This window comes from Diospyros lotus, chromosome 1, assembly GCF_014633365.1.
Source record: "Diospyros lotus cultivar Yz01 chromosome 1, ASM1463336v1, whole genome shotgun sequence".
NCBI lineage: Eukaryota > Viridiplantae > Streptophyta > Magnoliopsida > Ericales > Ebenaceae > Diospyros > Diospyros lotus.
In genome coordinates, this window is record NC_068338.1 from 27676265 (window position 1) to 27690469 (window position 14205).

The 14205-nt window shown below is 34.1% G+C and overlaps 2 protein-coding genes across 2 annotated transcripts in view; one reads left to right on the forward strand and one right to left on the reverse strand.

Annotated features, from left to right (window-relative positions):
* LOC127803104 (S-adenosylmethionine synthase 1-like) overlaps window positions 1–14205 on the reverse strand; it is a 72051-nt gene that overhangs the window by 18441 nt on the left and 39405 nt on the right. The window lies entirely within an intron of this gene.
* LOC127803115 (vacuolar protein sorting-associated protein 24 homolog 1-like) lies at window positions 1894–12276 on the forward strand. The gene is made up of 6 exons (XM_052339152.1): window positions 1894–2281; window positions 2488–2564; window positions 6820–6922; window positions 8601–8722; window positions 11587–11781; window positions 11887–12276. The coding sequence occupies exons 1-6, from the start codon at window positions 2170–2172 to the stop codon at window positions 11965–11967; spliced, it is 690 nt and encodes a 229-aa protein (XP_052195112.1). The 5' UTR covers window positions 1894–2169; the 3' UTR covers window positions 11968–12276.

Genomic DNA, 14205 nt, shown 5'->3' on the forward strand with positions numbered 1-14205 from the left:
ACTTCTTTTGCCATATCTTTATACTAAACTTCTGAATTAGAGTCTTGAGCAGAGAGCTATTTTGGTTTTGAAGCAAGCAGGCATGTAGCGGCAATAAAGTGCATGTGATTTATGCACCTAATATAATTAAGCAGCACTCAAGCCTTTCACCAACACTAACCTCGTAATTGATTTTTTTGCTAATTGCTAATTGTCGAATAAGTTGGGGTTATATAGGATGCCTGTTATCCTCCGGCCACTAAGTTCGTTCGTCTATGTTTTACTCTACTGCAGACTGAGGAGTGCAATACTGATGTCCCGGATGATGGCGTTGGCATGGACGGACAATCCGGCGCATTGGTTCCAGTTGACAGCAATAAACAATAAATGTGAATAACCAATATTTAGTGTTTTTGCAAATCCCAAATTTGATCATGAAACTGTGGATCTCATTCTCTGGGGAGATCCTGTAATTGAACTCATACTTACCAATTGTTAAATGTAATATCTCAATGGAGTTTGTTATTTATCAGAGGAACAGCTCTATGCAAAGCTATACTTAATACTGGTCAAACACATATTGGTTTATGCTTCACAAAAAATAGGTTTTGGTTTGTTCACGTGACTCCAAATTTTTGAAGTGATGTTCTGCTGCAGTCACTATGTGTCTGTTTGGTCTTGTGGTATTTCTCAAGTATACTTGTTTTTTTATTAAAATATTTTAAAATTAGTGTTTAGTTAAGAATAATTTGCTTTTAAAGCACAGTTGATCCTCTTAAAAATTAGGTTAAAGGGCACTCTTGTACTTATTTACTTTCAGTTACGAGTATTTAAAAAATTGGTGTGTTAATATAAAAACTAAAAGTTAAGATTATGATGTAAAAATAAGAAATTCTAATATAATTTAGAGATAGGAAACACACGCTTTAGAATTGCCCTTTATTTAAACTATAGGCATCAAATTGCAAATATGAATTTGGGGATCCATAATCTATAGGCATTGTAATTGTTTTAAATTGCAAAAACTATAGGCATCAAACTTTTTTAGGTAACAACTTATTTATGTTTTAAATTGTTTTTGATAGAAATTGTAATACTAAAAAAAAAAAAAAGATTAAAATGAAAGTGATTGGTATAATTAAATACCCTTGAGATAGTCACGTGACAAAATTGATTAAAACATAGAAAATATGTAATACAACCGTATATTTCGTTAATTTAATATGACTTAACATAAATGTTTAATTAGACAAAATATACCCTAAATTAATAACATAACTCTCTCATTGTGCGACTCAATATTATCTTTTGGGAAGAGTTAAAGAATCATGCCAAATTATTTTTTTTAATATAAATCAAGTCAAGTAAAATAATTTATTTTAAAAAGGAGCTTAAATTAACTTAGGCCCAAAAAATATAAAATCCAAATCGGGAGTGACTTGGTTGGCCCATTTGACAACAAAAGTATGATGGGGTGAATTTATATTTTTGTTTACGTATTTTTATATAATTATTTAAAATTTTTATTATTTTAATTATATCTTTAAATTTATATTTTTAAATTAATTTAACACTTATATTTTGCATGATAATTTAAATTTTTCATTATTTTGTATTTATATTTTTAAATTAATTTATTTTTATATTTTAATAAATAAAAAAATTGAATTAACTCATATTATTTTAATTCTTTTACACGTTAAAATATAAGAATTAAATTTATTTAAAATATATATGTATAGAGTGTAATTGGAATAATAATTTGATATAAAAAATAAGATAAATGAGTTAAATTAATTTTAAAATATAATTAAAATAATAAAAAAAATCAAATAACTTTGAAAAAAAAAAGTTGAACTCAAGAAGACAAAAATAGGCATGGCCAAATAGGGGGGCCAAACTCACAGTTCCCAACATCGAAACTTCGCGGTGATAAAAGAGATGTTTATGGAAACAGATTATTCTTCGTTTTCATTCTTGACTGGGAACGCGTTCACTCGACGTCAGACCGATCCTCAGTGCGAGTCCTTTGGGGGATCTTGAAATTGGATCAATCGGTAGTCCATAATCATCTCCACTAGTTAAAGAAACACGCAATTCGATTCGCTCCGATGCTCGTCTTTTGATCATCAACAATTCTATTCTTCTTGATCTTTGTCAACTTGAATTTTTTCTCGGGGCTCTAGAGAGATGGAGAAAATGAAGAATATGTTGATGTCCAAACCCAATCCGCAACAGCAATTGAGGGATTGGCAGCGCCGTCTCCGTCAAGAGTGCCGCAACATCGAACGCCAAATCCGAGGCACTTCTTCTAGCCCCTTCTCTTCTTTTGATTTCTGTGCTTTTATCTCGTAAAATTTACATCGGTTCTCACTTTTTTGGACTTGAAAGTTATGAACTGATATTCGTATTTTTGTAATTTTATACGCAAATGCTGAGCTTTAGTTGTTGAATTCATTCAGTTTTTTCTTTTGTTCATTTTTTGTCCCTTTCTCGGTGGTTGGATAGATATACAGCGAGAAGAGAAAAGTGTACAGAAAGCTATTAGAGATGCTGCTAAGAGAAACGACATGAGTTCTGCTAAGGTAGTTACTCCAAATGCTTTTATTTCTCAATTATGCAGAAAAACCCCTTTTGTATACATTTTTTTTTGGGTACGATAACTTGTGAATCTGAAGTTAGATTATCTTGACGACTCCTGAAATAACTTTTATGATCAGGTACATTTTAATTCCATGAACTGAGATTATAACAATGGTATTGATGGCTGCTAATAGTTACATTACAAGTCATATTGACATGAGGGAGGATATTATTTATTTATTTTTTTTGGAAGTAATTTGATTTTGGCATTGGTCAATATACTCTAGAAGCTGATTGGTTGAATGCCTTGATTCCGGTTTTTGTGCAATGCTTTGGATAAAAACAAACTTGGAAAAAAAAGTGTCAGTAATATTCTGGTCTAATCACCAAGACAAAGAAATAAATGGCTAAATGAAATGTTTGAAGACAAATAAGAAAAAAAATAACATCGGAGGGACCACCATGTTCTCGAAGAATTCTAGGATATATTTTGAATGCTGTCCCACATAAATTATTGTTAGGCAAAGCACAGATGAGATCTTTACTAGACCAACATGCCATTATTGGTGGAATCCATAGCATGAGCTGATGTGATCTCACTTTGATCTAGGTGAACATCATAGTCATTATCATGCAAGAGGAAATTAGGTCTGAAAAGAAGGAAAATGAAAGCTAAACAGAGGTGAATGGTTAAATATTTTTTACAGTCAGTGATCATGTTGCATTAATTGGAACATGTCTGAACCCTTTCTAGACAGTTTTGAGAGTGAATAAACCTCCAAACATGCTGGAAATTTACACTAGAAATGGAGAATGTATATAGTGTACAGAAAGCACCATTCACTGAAGTGCAGTGGAAGAAATATTGTAGATCAATTAGCTAAGATGGACCAAATATCAAGCCTCTTCATTGTAAAAAAAAAAAAAGATCTGGTATTATTGCACTAGGGTGTGGGTTTGCCTGCATTTGGTAATCAAGGATTATCATATTGAATGAGCACCGAAATATTTCTTGATTTATGTAACACATTTCTCAAATGAAAACATTCAAATAGGAAAGGGTCAATATTAAAAGATGTTCTTGATTTTGTCTAAGGAAGTGGTCCTTGGGGCTTAAAACTAGTATGAGTTGGAATAATGCATTTCACCTAGATGTGTTTACTTTGGTTGCTTTTCAAAAGTACTAGGTTTTGATGGTAGGGATGTGATACAAAATGCTCAATTGAATGCTCTTATACCAATACGATATGAGACGGTAGAGATTTGCAGAGATATAGAAGAAGAAGTAGCTTTAAGAAAATGAAGCAAAGTTGTGTGTGAGTGTGAGGGAGGGAGGGAGCTTGTATTCAATTTCAGACGTGACCTTCTGATGCAGAACCCAAAGCCTGCTTGGAATGGAAATATAATCTTCCTAAAACTACTTAGGGAAGGGAGGGAGGGAGCATGTATTGTATTCAATATCAAATGGTGACCTTCTGATGCAGAATGGAAATATTGTCTTCCTAAAACTAGTTAAGAAAGAAATAAACCAAGATATTCTAAAACAAATAACAAAATACATTAATGATATAATCTAAAATATCTTCTAAAATATTCCTATTTTGTTCCGCATCACCTTCATAATACATCATATGCCGTATGTAGGCAATGTCTGAAGATGAACAGATAAATCTGCCTAAAGGAAATTTGATTCTGATTACTAAATCAAACATGACTATCATCTAAACAACTATGATAAATAAAAAGAAAACAAGATAAACAAAAATAAACCATCTAACCGCCCTATCTTCTTATAAGAGTTTGAATGCTTCCTTGACCACCCTTACTCCCAAGAAAGGGGGTTGTGAACCTCAAGGATTTTAGAACCATCAGCCTAGTGGGAAGCTTTTGTAAAATTCTTTCTGAGGTTCTCTACATTTGGCTTAAGGAAGTGATTGGGTATTGGTTTATGAGTCCCAAAGTGCCTTTGTTGGGGGCATTGAAGTGTGGATGCCACCCTTGTGGTCAATGAGTGCTTAGTTGCTACGATGAAAGGTGGTGCTAAAGATCTTATTTGTAAGCTAGGCATTGTGAAAGCCTAGGTCCATGTTAGTTGGAGTTATTTTCTGCCTTATATAAGACGGGTTTTGGTTCTAGGTATACAGATGGATTGGATTTTGTATCTCTAATAGTAAGTGTTTTGTTCTTGTTAATGGCATAGCTCAAGGGCATTTTGGTAGCACAAGGGGTCTTAGATAGGGGATCCTATCTCCCCTTTCCTCATATCTTACTTTTGGAGGCTTAATCTTATTTCATAGAGGTGGTCTCCTTTGAGTGGATTACTAGTTTTGAGGTTGGTAGTAATGGAGGCTTGGCTATTTGGTCTTGCATCTTCCTTTAGCCAATTGGAGCAGTTGAGAGTGAGCTGAGGTTTTCTGAGGGGTGTCCTCTCTGTTTTGAATCCATTTATGGCTTAAAAGTTAGATTAGCTAAAAGTTCTTTTGGGTGGGTTACAAGTTTTGAGGTTGGTAGGGATGGTGGCTTGGCTATTTTGTTATTGCACTGTTTTTTTGCTGATTGGAGTAGTTTAGAGGTGAGGTGAGGTTTTTGAGGGATGTTCTCTGTTTTGAGACCATTTCTGCTTTGAAAGGTAGCTTACCAAAAATGAGATTCTAGTGGTAGGGAAGGTTTTAAACATTGAGGAGTTAGCCGCCTGTAAGGTGGGTTGTCTTTCCATTATCTTAGTTTTCCCTTCGGGGGTAATCCATTTAAACTTAATGTGGTTGGACTAGGATTCTTGGGCGTTGGTAAATGATTTAAATTAAGTAAATTAGTTTAAACTAATGAGTTGGAAACCCTAGGCTTGGCTACCCAAAAGACAGAAATTAAGATATACATTAACGGCAGAAGTTACACATAATTAAGATCTCCAAAAGACATTCATAAGTTAAGAACAGCAAAGGATTTGCCATTAAATATTAAAATATTCATAATGGAAATATCTATATACACTATTATATGTTTGGGTATATAGATAAGAGGTTGAGTAGTACTTGGTTGGTTCCTATCAGTTAGTGCAAATGCTGGAAGGGATTGAATCCGAGCTACGTTGAATCCCCAGAGATAGAATTGCTGGATTCCTTGCATAGTGGGAGGCTCTAACCATCTTCAAGAAGCACCATCGCGCCTCTTAGCAAGAGATTTGACATTTGGTTCAGTTTTGGTATTTTCTAACAACTCTAGTTTAACTGTTGTTTGTCAGCATTGGCATTGTGAAAGAAAGTGTCATGTAAACGCTGATCCTTTTCAATGGAGGTAGAGTTACTCTCATTAAAAGCTCCTTATTGAGTCGTTCCACTTGCACTTTTTCTTTGTTTTTGGCTCTTAACTCTATCAATAAGAGGTTGGGGAAGCTTTGTAAAGACTTTCTTTGGAGAGGTCCAGGTGATAAATTTAAGTATCTTTTTGTTAGTTTGGAAAAGAAGAGTGGGTGGAGGTTGGGTACTGAAACTTAAGTATTTTCAGAAAAGCTCTTCTAGGTAAATGTGCATGGAGGTTCCCAACAAGAGTGGGCATTTGTGGAGAAGAGTGGTGGAGAATAACTATGGATGTGCCAAGGGAGATTAATTATACAGGTAGAATCAACTCTCCTTATGGCCTATGCAATTGGGCCCTAGAAAGCTATTATGTAAGTGTGGAGAGAGTTCTCTATCAATATCCACTTCGGAGTAGATGATGGCAGAGATCAGGTTTTCGGAGTACAAGTAGTATATGAATAGACCCCTTCAGGACTTGTTCCCTGATCTGTAGTGTGGTTTGCCTTATCACCTGATAGTGTAGTGTGGTTCCATGCTTCAAATGTTGGCTTCAAGATTTGGAATTTGGTCTTATAGTTTTTAAGGGTTTGCTTCACGACTAATCCTTGGCTGTTCAAGGGGAGGATGGATGGGTTTGGTGCATATTATGCGGAAAACTTTACAAGTGGTTCCTTCTATGATACCCTTTGTGACAAATGGAGACTTCTTTTGAAAAGATATTTGAGTACTTTCACTCCTCTCAGGGTTTCCTTTCTTCATTTGGGCAACTGTCTTGGCTGTTATTCTTATAACAACAATTTTAAGAGAAGGGTTGCTGAATGCGGTGTATTTTATGAGCTCGTAGGTGTACTTATATCCATTAAAACAACTGTTATTTTGTTTTACAAGTACTAATCATTCTATATTTCAACTTTCTTATTGTTTTCTTTACTTACATTTCTGTCATAAATTTTTGTTTCAGGCACTGGCTAAGGAGATTGTGAGGTCCAGGCAAACTGTGAACCGTCTTTATGAGAACAAAGCACAACTAAATTCAATATCAATGCACCTCGGAGAAAGTGTTGGTAAAATGCTTCATATATCTATGCTGATTGTTTTTTTCAAGTTTCATGGGTATTACAGACCTGGCTATTGTTTTTATAATAAGGCAACTGAGAACAGTTTTTGTTAATTATTAATCAGTGAGTGAAAATGAATGCATATCTTAACCACTTAAGATAAATTATGGGAAAAAAATTAACAGGAATGCTGCTACATTTGCTTTTAAGGCAGATGAAAGGCCAAAAAAAAGAAGAAGAGGAATGTTGGACAGTGCCTTGGTGGCCATCCCAGTGGCTTGGCCTGCCACATAACGTTAAGAGATGCATTTCAAGTCTTACAACAAGTTACCCATGAAAAGGCAAAACATGTAATTAAACAAAAATTTTGGGAAATAGACTGACCTGCTTTGTTTTTTTGTTTTGTTGTTTTTTGTTTGGGGAGGTGGAGAGGGAGAGGATTCCTCCTTAAACTAATTCAAGGCTCCTAAGTCTTACCATGCAGGATTTGGAAGTGCAAGTGAACAAGTAGCTAACTCTTTAAAAGTTTTACAAAGGGAGCACTAACTAATGCTGATAGTTAAGAAATTCATATTCACATGAATATAACACTTCTTATAGAAAATGCAATACGTGAAACTCAAACTTCATCACCATATCATAAAAAACCTAACTTCTGAAGGGCTGCTTAAGTAGGTAAACAAGATTGTGTATATTGGAATAAGTCAAAACCTTCATTTTATTTGTGCATATCTGATATAAGCTTGATGCTGAATCAGCTTAATGCCAAAAGAGATGTGGATTTGAAAAGGTGAGCACATGGATTTATGAAAGATTTGGATGCCACTCTTATGGTTGCAAATCACTTGCGCATTCATTTTCAGTTTAAATCAAAGCCATGCATCCATATTAAGAGGGAAGGCTTTTCACCATTAAGGAATTGATGGAAAGTACATTTGAATTTTAACTCTACTTGATTTATGCTTCATCTCCTTTTGGCAGCACCCCCCCAGCCCCCACAATTGACCTGACTTATGGAAAGTTGGTGTTTAACCAACAAATGTTTTAAAATTTTTAATAGATACCTTCTGAACTTGAATATGATTGGTGTGACATGACTTCTGTAGGAAACCCAAACAGTTCTGGCAATGTGTCATGTTGAATTGGATCTTCCAAAGACCTTCACCTTATTTATCCAATCAATCCTCATCAAATTTTCATTTCATCAATTTCTCAAACTTACAAGCATGCCCATGCTTTATACTCAATTCTTACAAACTCCAATTATTGGATTTTGTTGTCTTGTAAGTGGAGTTTTCAAACTTAGAAAGGTTAAGACTAACCTTTGGAAAAATATTACCTTTGTCGTGTTGAAGAAAGCACCATATATGGTTGGTGAAGTTATCAGTATCTTGGCAGTGTTATTGGTGTTGCCGTCTTCAATTTTTTTTTTTTTGGTAATCTGAAGCTGTAGAAAAATTAACTTGGTTTCTTTTGTTTTTTAGTCAAACCGTAAACCATTCAAAGTTTCAACCTAAATCTGATTCTGATTCATGTGTGACATTCATAGGTAACAGAAATCAGATTTCATTATATGAATGTTAATGGGCAAGTGATCAGTATCTTAACCATCTATGCAGTCTGTTTAATCTATTTGGAGGTTGGTTATAAATGTCTTCCCTTTAAACCCTCATTAATTTTGCAGCAATTGCCCGCACAGTGGGGCATTTGTCTAAGAGTGCTGAGGTCATGAAGCTTGTCAATAACCTCATGAAGGCCCCAGAAGTCGCTGTCACAATGCAAGAATTCAGCAAGGAGATGACAAAGGTATCTTTTAGCATTTCTCAAACACCATGGATATCAAAGATCTATTTATCTGTAAGATGATGGATGCTGTCAATTCCACTGCAGTTGAATCAAAGATGTTCTATTTGGTTATTTGCTCCATTGTAATTTTTTATTGTTGTAGTTTTTGAGATTAAATATTTCGACATGCATATTTTTTACTTCTATGCTAAGGAGTTTCATATTACCACTTAATACAAGCACAATCTTGCAGACTTCACCAAATTTTTTTTTCCGAAAGTTAATAATTAATTTTGAAGATCTTAAGCATCACTTTCTCCAATGCAAAAAACTTTAGATTAACAAGTTCTGCCCATATATTTTGTAAACTTGTGCTGCTTCTTGAAATATGTTTTGAGATTGACAGGTAAGCTTGTCTTGGACAGAATCACTTTTTTTTGTGGTATTGTTTATTAAAGAATTTCAGGTTCTGCTACTTACTTTAGAAAAGAAGAAGAGATATCAATTCTTCTTTGTTATGATGAGTACTGCCATTAACTTTTCTCTCTAGTTGACAGTAGCCATCGATCATGAGCTCATAAAACATCTTATATTACTATTGTTAAGGAACATGAGAAAACTGGAAAAGCCTAATATTAGGATAGCCAGCTATTTTATTTAGACTAGATTTAATACGTACAAAAGTTAGCACCCAGTTAGGGTACTCTTTAACACACTATATAACACATATTTTCAAGTTAGGGCATAGAGATTATATGTTCTCACTTGTTACAAACAAGGGCACTTCTCTGACAATGGTTGAAAGAAATCTCCTAGATAATGGATGATGTTTTGACTCCTACTTGTGGACAATGTGAACATCTGGTGCCAATGATTTGTATAGGGTTTGCTCCCCTTCTTGGCACTTCTTATACATAGACTTATTTATCAAAAAGAAAATCTTAATTTAAATTATAACCCTAATAGGTTGTTTGCAATAGAGCACAAGCCTTCATATGAATGGTAAGATTGCTCCTTTGTGATTGGAAGGTCATGCGTTTGAATTGTGGAAATAACCTTTTTGCCAAAAAACTACGCAGCAGGAAGGCTACACGCAAATCCGAACTCTCTCAACCATTGCAAAGCAAAGAGCCTTTTGCACTAGGAATACCCTTTAGGTTGTTTGCAATAAGATATTTTATGAGGGATAAAAAATTGAGGATGATTTATCCACATTTAGTGAATCAATGTAAAGTTATGTTCAATTAGTTTAGGGTTTATGGTTTGGGGTGGAAATATGAACCCATGAAAAGGGATTGTTCCCTTTGATTACATTGCACATACCTATATAGAAATGTCAAATGGGTCGGGCAGCTTGTAAGCCTTCCTGAGTTGGCTCGTGATGAGCCTAACTTGGCTCGTTACTATAGCGAGCCAGGCTCAGCTTGGCACTCCATTTGTATAGGACTTGGCCCAGCCCAACATTTTTGGGCTTGCAGCCTGGCTTGGCTTGGCTAGTCTAAGGGCTCGACTCGAACTCATGGGCTCATAAGCTTGTTTCGTGGCTCAGTCAAATTTTAATTTTATAAAAAATAAAATTATAAATAATTCAATTTTGAATTTGAATTGTTGATATTTAATTTAATAACTCTAATACTTTAAAAATTATATAGACAATGTTACAAATTCACAATGACAACCAATAAATCCCAAATAATTTATATCTCATACATAATTTTAAACTTTGTTACAGGAAAATTTATATCTTAGACACAAAAAGGCATAATCACATTAAAAAATTCTAAATATATAAATAAATATGTATCTCATACACAACTATTGGAGTTTGAACTAAAAATATGAAGTAATTTTTAAATATTTATAAAATTTAATACTACTTTAAAAGTGGAATTGTAAACTATTAAAAGTTTTAATTTTCAAACTTTTAACTTCTACATTCTAAAATTTTATTTTTACAAGAAGAATTTGCATTTTTAAAAATATTTTTATATCTTAGATATTAATTAAATAAATATATTTTTTAAAAATTATTTTCAAACTATTTAAAAAATGAGTTAGCTTGGTAGGTTTTTGTTGGGGTTGACCCATTAAGGCTCGTGAGCCTGAGCTCAACTTGGCTCAGGAGCCTGATGGGCTGGCTTGCCTCAACCCGCTCTAGGCGGGCTCACGGGACGAGTCAAGCCCAAGCTCGACCCGACCCATCTCTTTAGGGCCAATGGCAGGCTCAGACCAAGCCAAGCCAGCCTGGCCCATTTGACATCACTAGTAATTCTATATATATACATGCGTATACGTATACGTATTATATACAAGCATGTATTTCACATATATATGTACACTTTTTAAGCATATACTTTTTTTGTTCTATTTTTAATTTTTCCACATTTTTCTTACAATGATTGAATTTGAAATTCCCATGTATAATCCAAGCACTTTAATTTCAAATAATAACATTTTTAGTAACATAATTTGAAATGCATGCATTTCAAATTCTGGATTTCAGCTGACATCATTTGAAATCCTTCCATCCAAATATAACCTAATAGAAATAAATGCCTGCATACTAGGAACCACCAAACTGCAGCCTATTCACATCCTCCCCCGCTCCCCACTTCTGGGCGATAAATATTCATTTACTTTTCCTTTTATGCTGTTATGATTTGTTTTATAATGCTCACTTGTGGAATTTGAAGGCAATGGATCAAATCAAACTGTCAATCCATCTTCATTTCATTGTAAATGTCTCCATCATGTCACTGAAACCTATATGGTAACCATGCTTGTTAATTCTGATAGTGTGTGGTATCAAAACAATTATAATACTGGCTCTTTTGTATTAACTTGTAAGCATGCAAACTAATTCCTGCTGCATGCATGACATGTAGGCCGGGGTAATTGAGGAAACTGTCAATGAAGCTGTTGACTCAGCATTGGATTCTGAGGATATAGAAGAGGAGATTGAAGAAGAAGTTGATAAGGTCTTGACTGCACTTGCTGGTGAGACTGCTGCTCAGCTTCCAGAAGCAGCTAGGAAGGAGAAACTAAAGCAACCAGCCACGGTGGCAGGAGATGAGGTTGAGGTATATGCAATACCTTTATCTTCTCTTGAATTCTGTTTAAGTCATAGTCTGTCATTTGTTTTGAAGGAAGCTAAAGAACTTAAAACAATTCATTTGATCTTGTAGGATGAAGCAATAGCTGAGGGTGCTGATGACGAGGAAGAACTTGAAGAAATAAGGGCACGACTTGCCAGAGTTAGGTCATAGGTTGAACCTTTTATCCTTCAACGGCATTCGATACAAAGGTTGGTAAATTTACTTTGATTGAGGTGTGTCTTGGTGTCAGATATGTAGCAGACAAAAGCCAGTTTACCTCTTGACAATGAGAAGAAAGATGTCTACTATAATACAAATTCAGCTTCATTTAGATTATGTATTTAGCTGCTGGTGTGCAATATGGGATGGAATTTGTAATTCATGACATCAAGGGTCAGTCATCCCTGATGTATTTACCATATTTATTTGACATTTAATTACATGCCTGAATCAGATGGCCTATAGACTACCTATGAGTGATTCTTTCTTACGCATAAAATTATATGTCCTTGATGGTTAATCATCCCTTGGCACGACCCTGTCTCCTCATTCAATTGTTCTCACTCTCTTAATTTTATCTTGAAATCAATTTAGGGATTGGGCTTTTGGCATTTTTGCATACGCACGCCCTGGTTCTTTTGTTGTGTCCCAGAGTTTCCCTTCTTTAGATTCAATATCCTCTAGGGTATTGTAGAGGGCTTTGCTGCCCTTATTTGTGTAGCCAGTGTTTTCTTTTTGTCTTTTTTGCTAGATAAACAGTATGTAGCCAATGTTTTCTATTAATAGTACTAGCTCCTTTTGGATTAAAAGGTTAGGGCCCGTTTAGTTATAGAAAACATTTTCTAATTTTTCAACTCTAATTTTCTATTGAATCTCTAATTAAAAAACATAAAACTCATTTTTTTTAATTTTTCAACTTTATACTATGAATTGAAACATAAAATGCTATGGCCTGTTTAGTTGTAAAATTATAATTAAAAAATAGAAAATGCCTAGTACCCTGATGGTCATTCGCCCTTTCTGACAAATCAGAATTGGATTAAATTCTGTCTTCGTTTTTCATTTAATTTAACAGCATGGAGAGAAAACAATGGTTCCTTGGTTCAACCTTCATCTCATGGAATGCAAAATGCTTTCTGTGACAGCTTTGAGCCTGCATATTGACTTGCTCAGAGTTTTTCTTGCTATTCTCACTCACTCCGAGGTTAGTTATACTTTATGCTTTGTCTGGAATTGGAAGTACTTTTAAGAAAGGTTACCTGCTAATGTAATTGCTAAATTTTGGTTCAACTGTCTTCTTAAGTTGCGTTCCAGATTAACATACCTCTGAACAACACACACCACACAACTTCTCGGTTGTTAAACTTCTACTTAGAAAATTCTTCCATCAAATTGGCATTTTCCATAATATAGATTGAGCTTTTTGCAGATTATGAATACATAAATAAAACCCAATTGTGACATTCCACCAGAAATGATAAGTGCTGTCATGTCATTATAGTAATATTTCTTAGTTCTTTTTAACATTTTTTTTTAGAGATGATAAGGAAATATCTCATTCCATGTCAAAATATATGGATGGCATTTGCATGTGAGCAGTACTGTAGGTTTCTTGCAAATGAGATTTATGTTTGTTGAGCCTTTTTAAATCTTGCTTGCTGGGGCTTTAAGAAAGAAGGATTGCTTAAGAGCCAAACTCAAATCTCTCATCTGGGAATCTTCCATTTTTCTTAAAACAAAGAAACCACCACCTTCTTATGTGGAAGTAAGACTGTATACTAATTACCACATCTAATGCTCAGCTTGGCTGTGCTATGAGTTGGTAGAAGAGTGTTTTTTTTTTTTTTGCTTGATGGTAGAAAAGTGTTTTTAGAATAATGATTTATAGATCGATATAGTCATCTCACTCATTGTCCTGCATGGTATAGTATCCATGCTTTTATCTATTAAAAAATATTTTGTGCACCTTTTTTGTTGTTAGCTCATAGAAAAAAATATCTTTTTTTTATGTTGGTAAAAGTTATTTTTACCTGTAGAGGAGAACTAAAAGTTTGAAGCTTCTGTTGTAAAGAAAAACAAAAGTAAATGCAATTTTTTTTTAAATCAATTAAAATTGTTCTCTTGGAAAGTAAAAATTTTAGAGAAATATGAACCATCTCTCTCTCTCTCTCTCAAATTCAATGAGAAATCTGACACATACCTTAAGGCCAAACCAATCCGCGTTTTCATCCAAATTAAAATTTTACCCGTGATATTATTATTATTATTATTAGTGTTTTATTAGAATACCAAAATGTGCTTCTTATGCAAGATAAAAAACTTTCCCAATTTTATTAGGCTTAGATATTAATGCTAACTTATCTAATTAAATAAGCATACAATGTAATCATCTCTTGATAGACTAAAAAT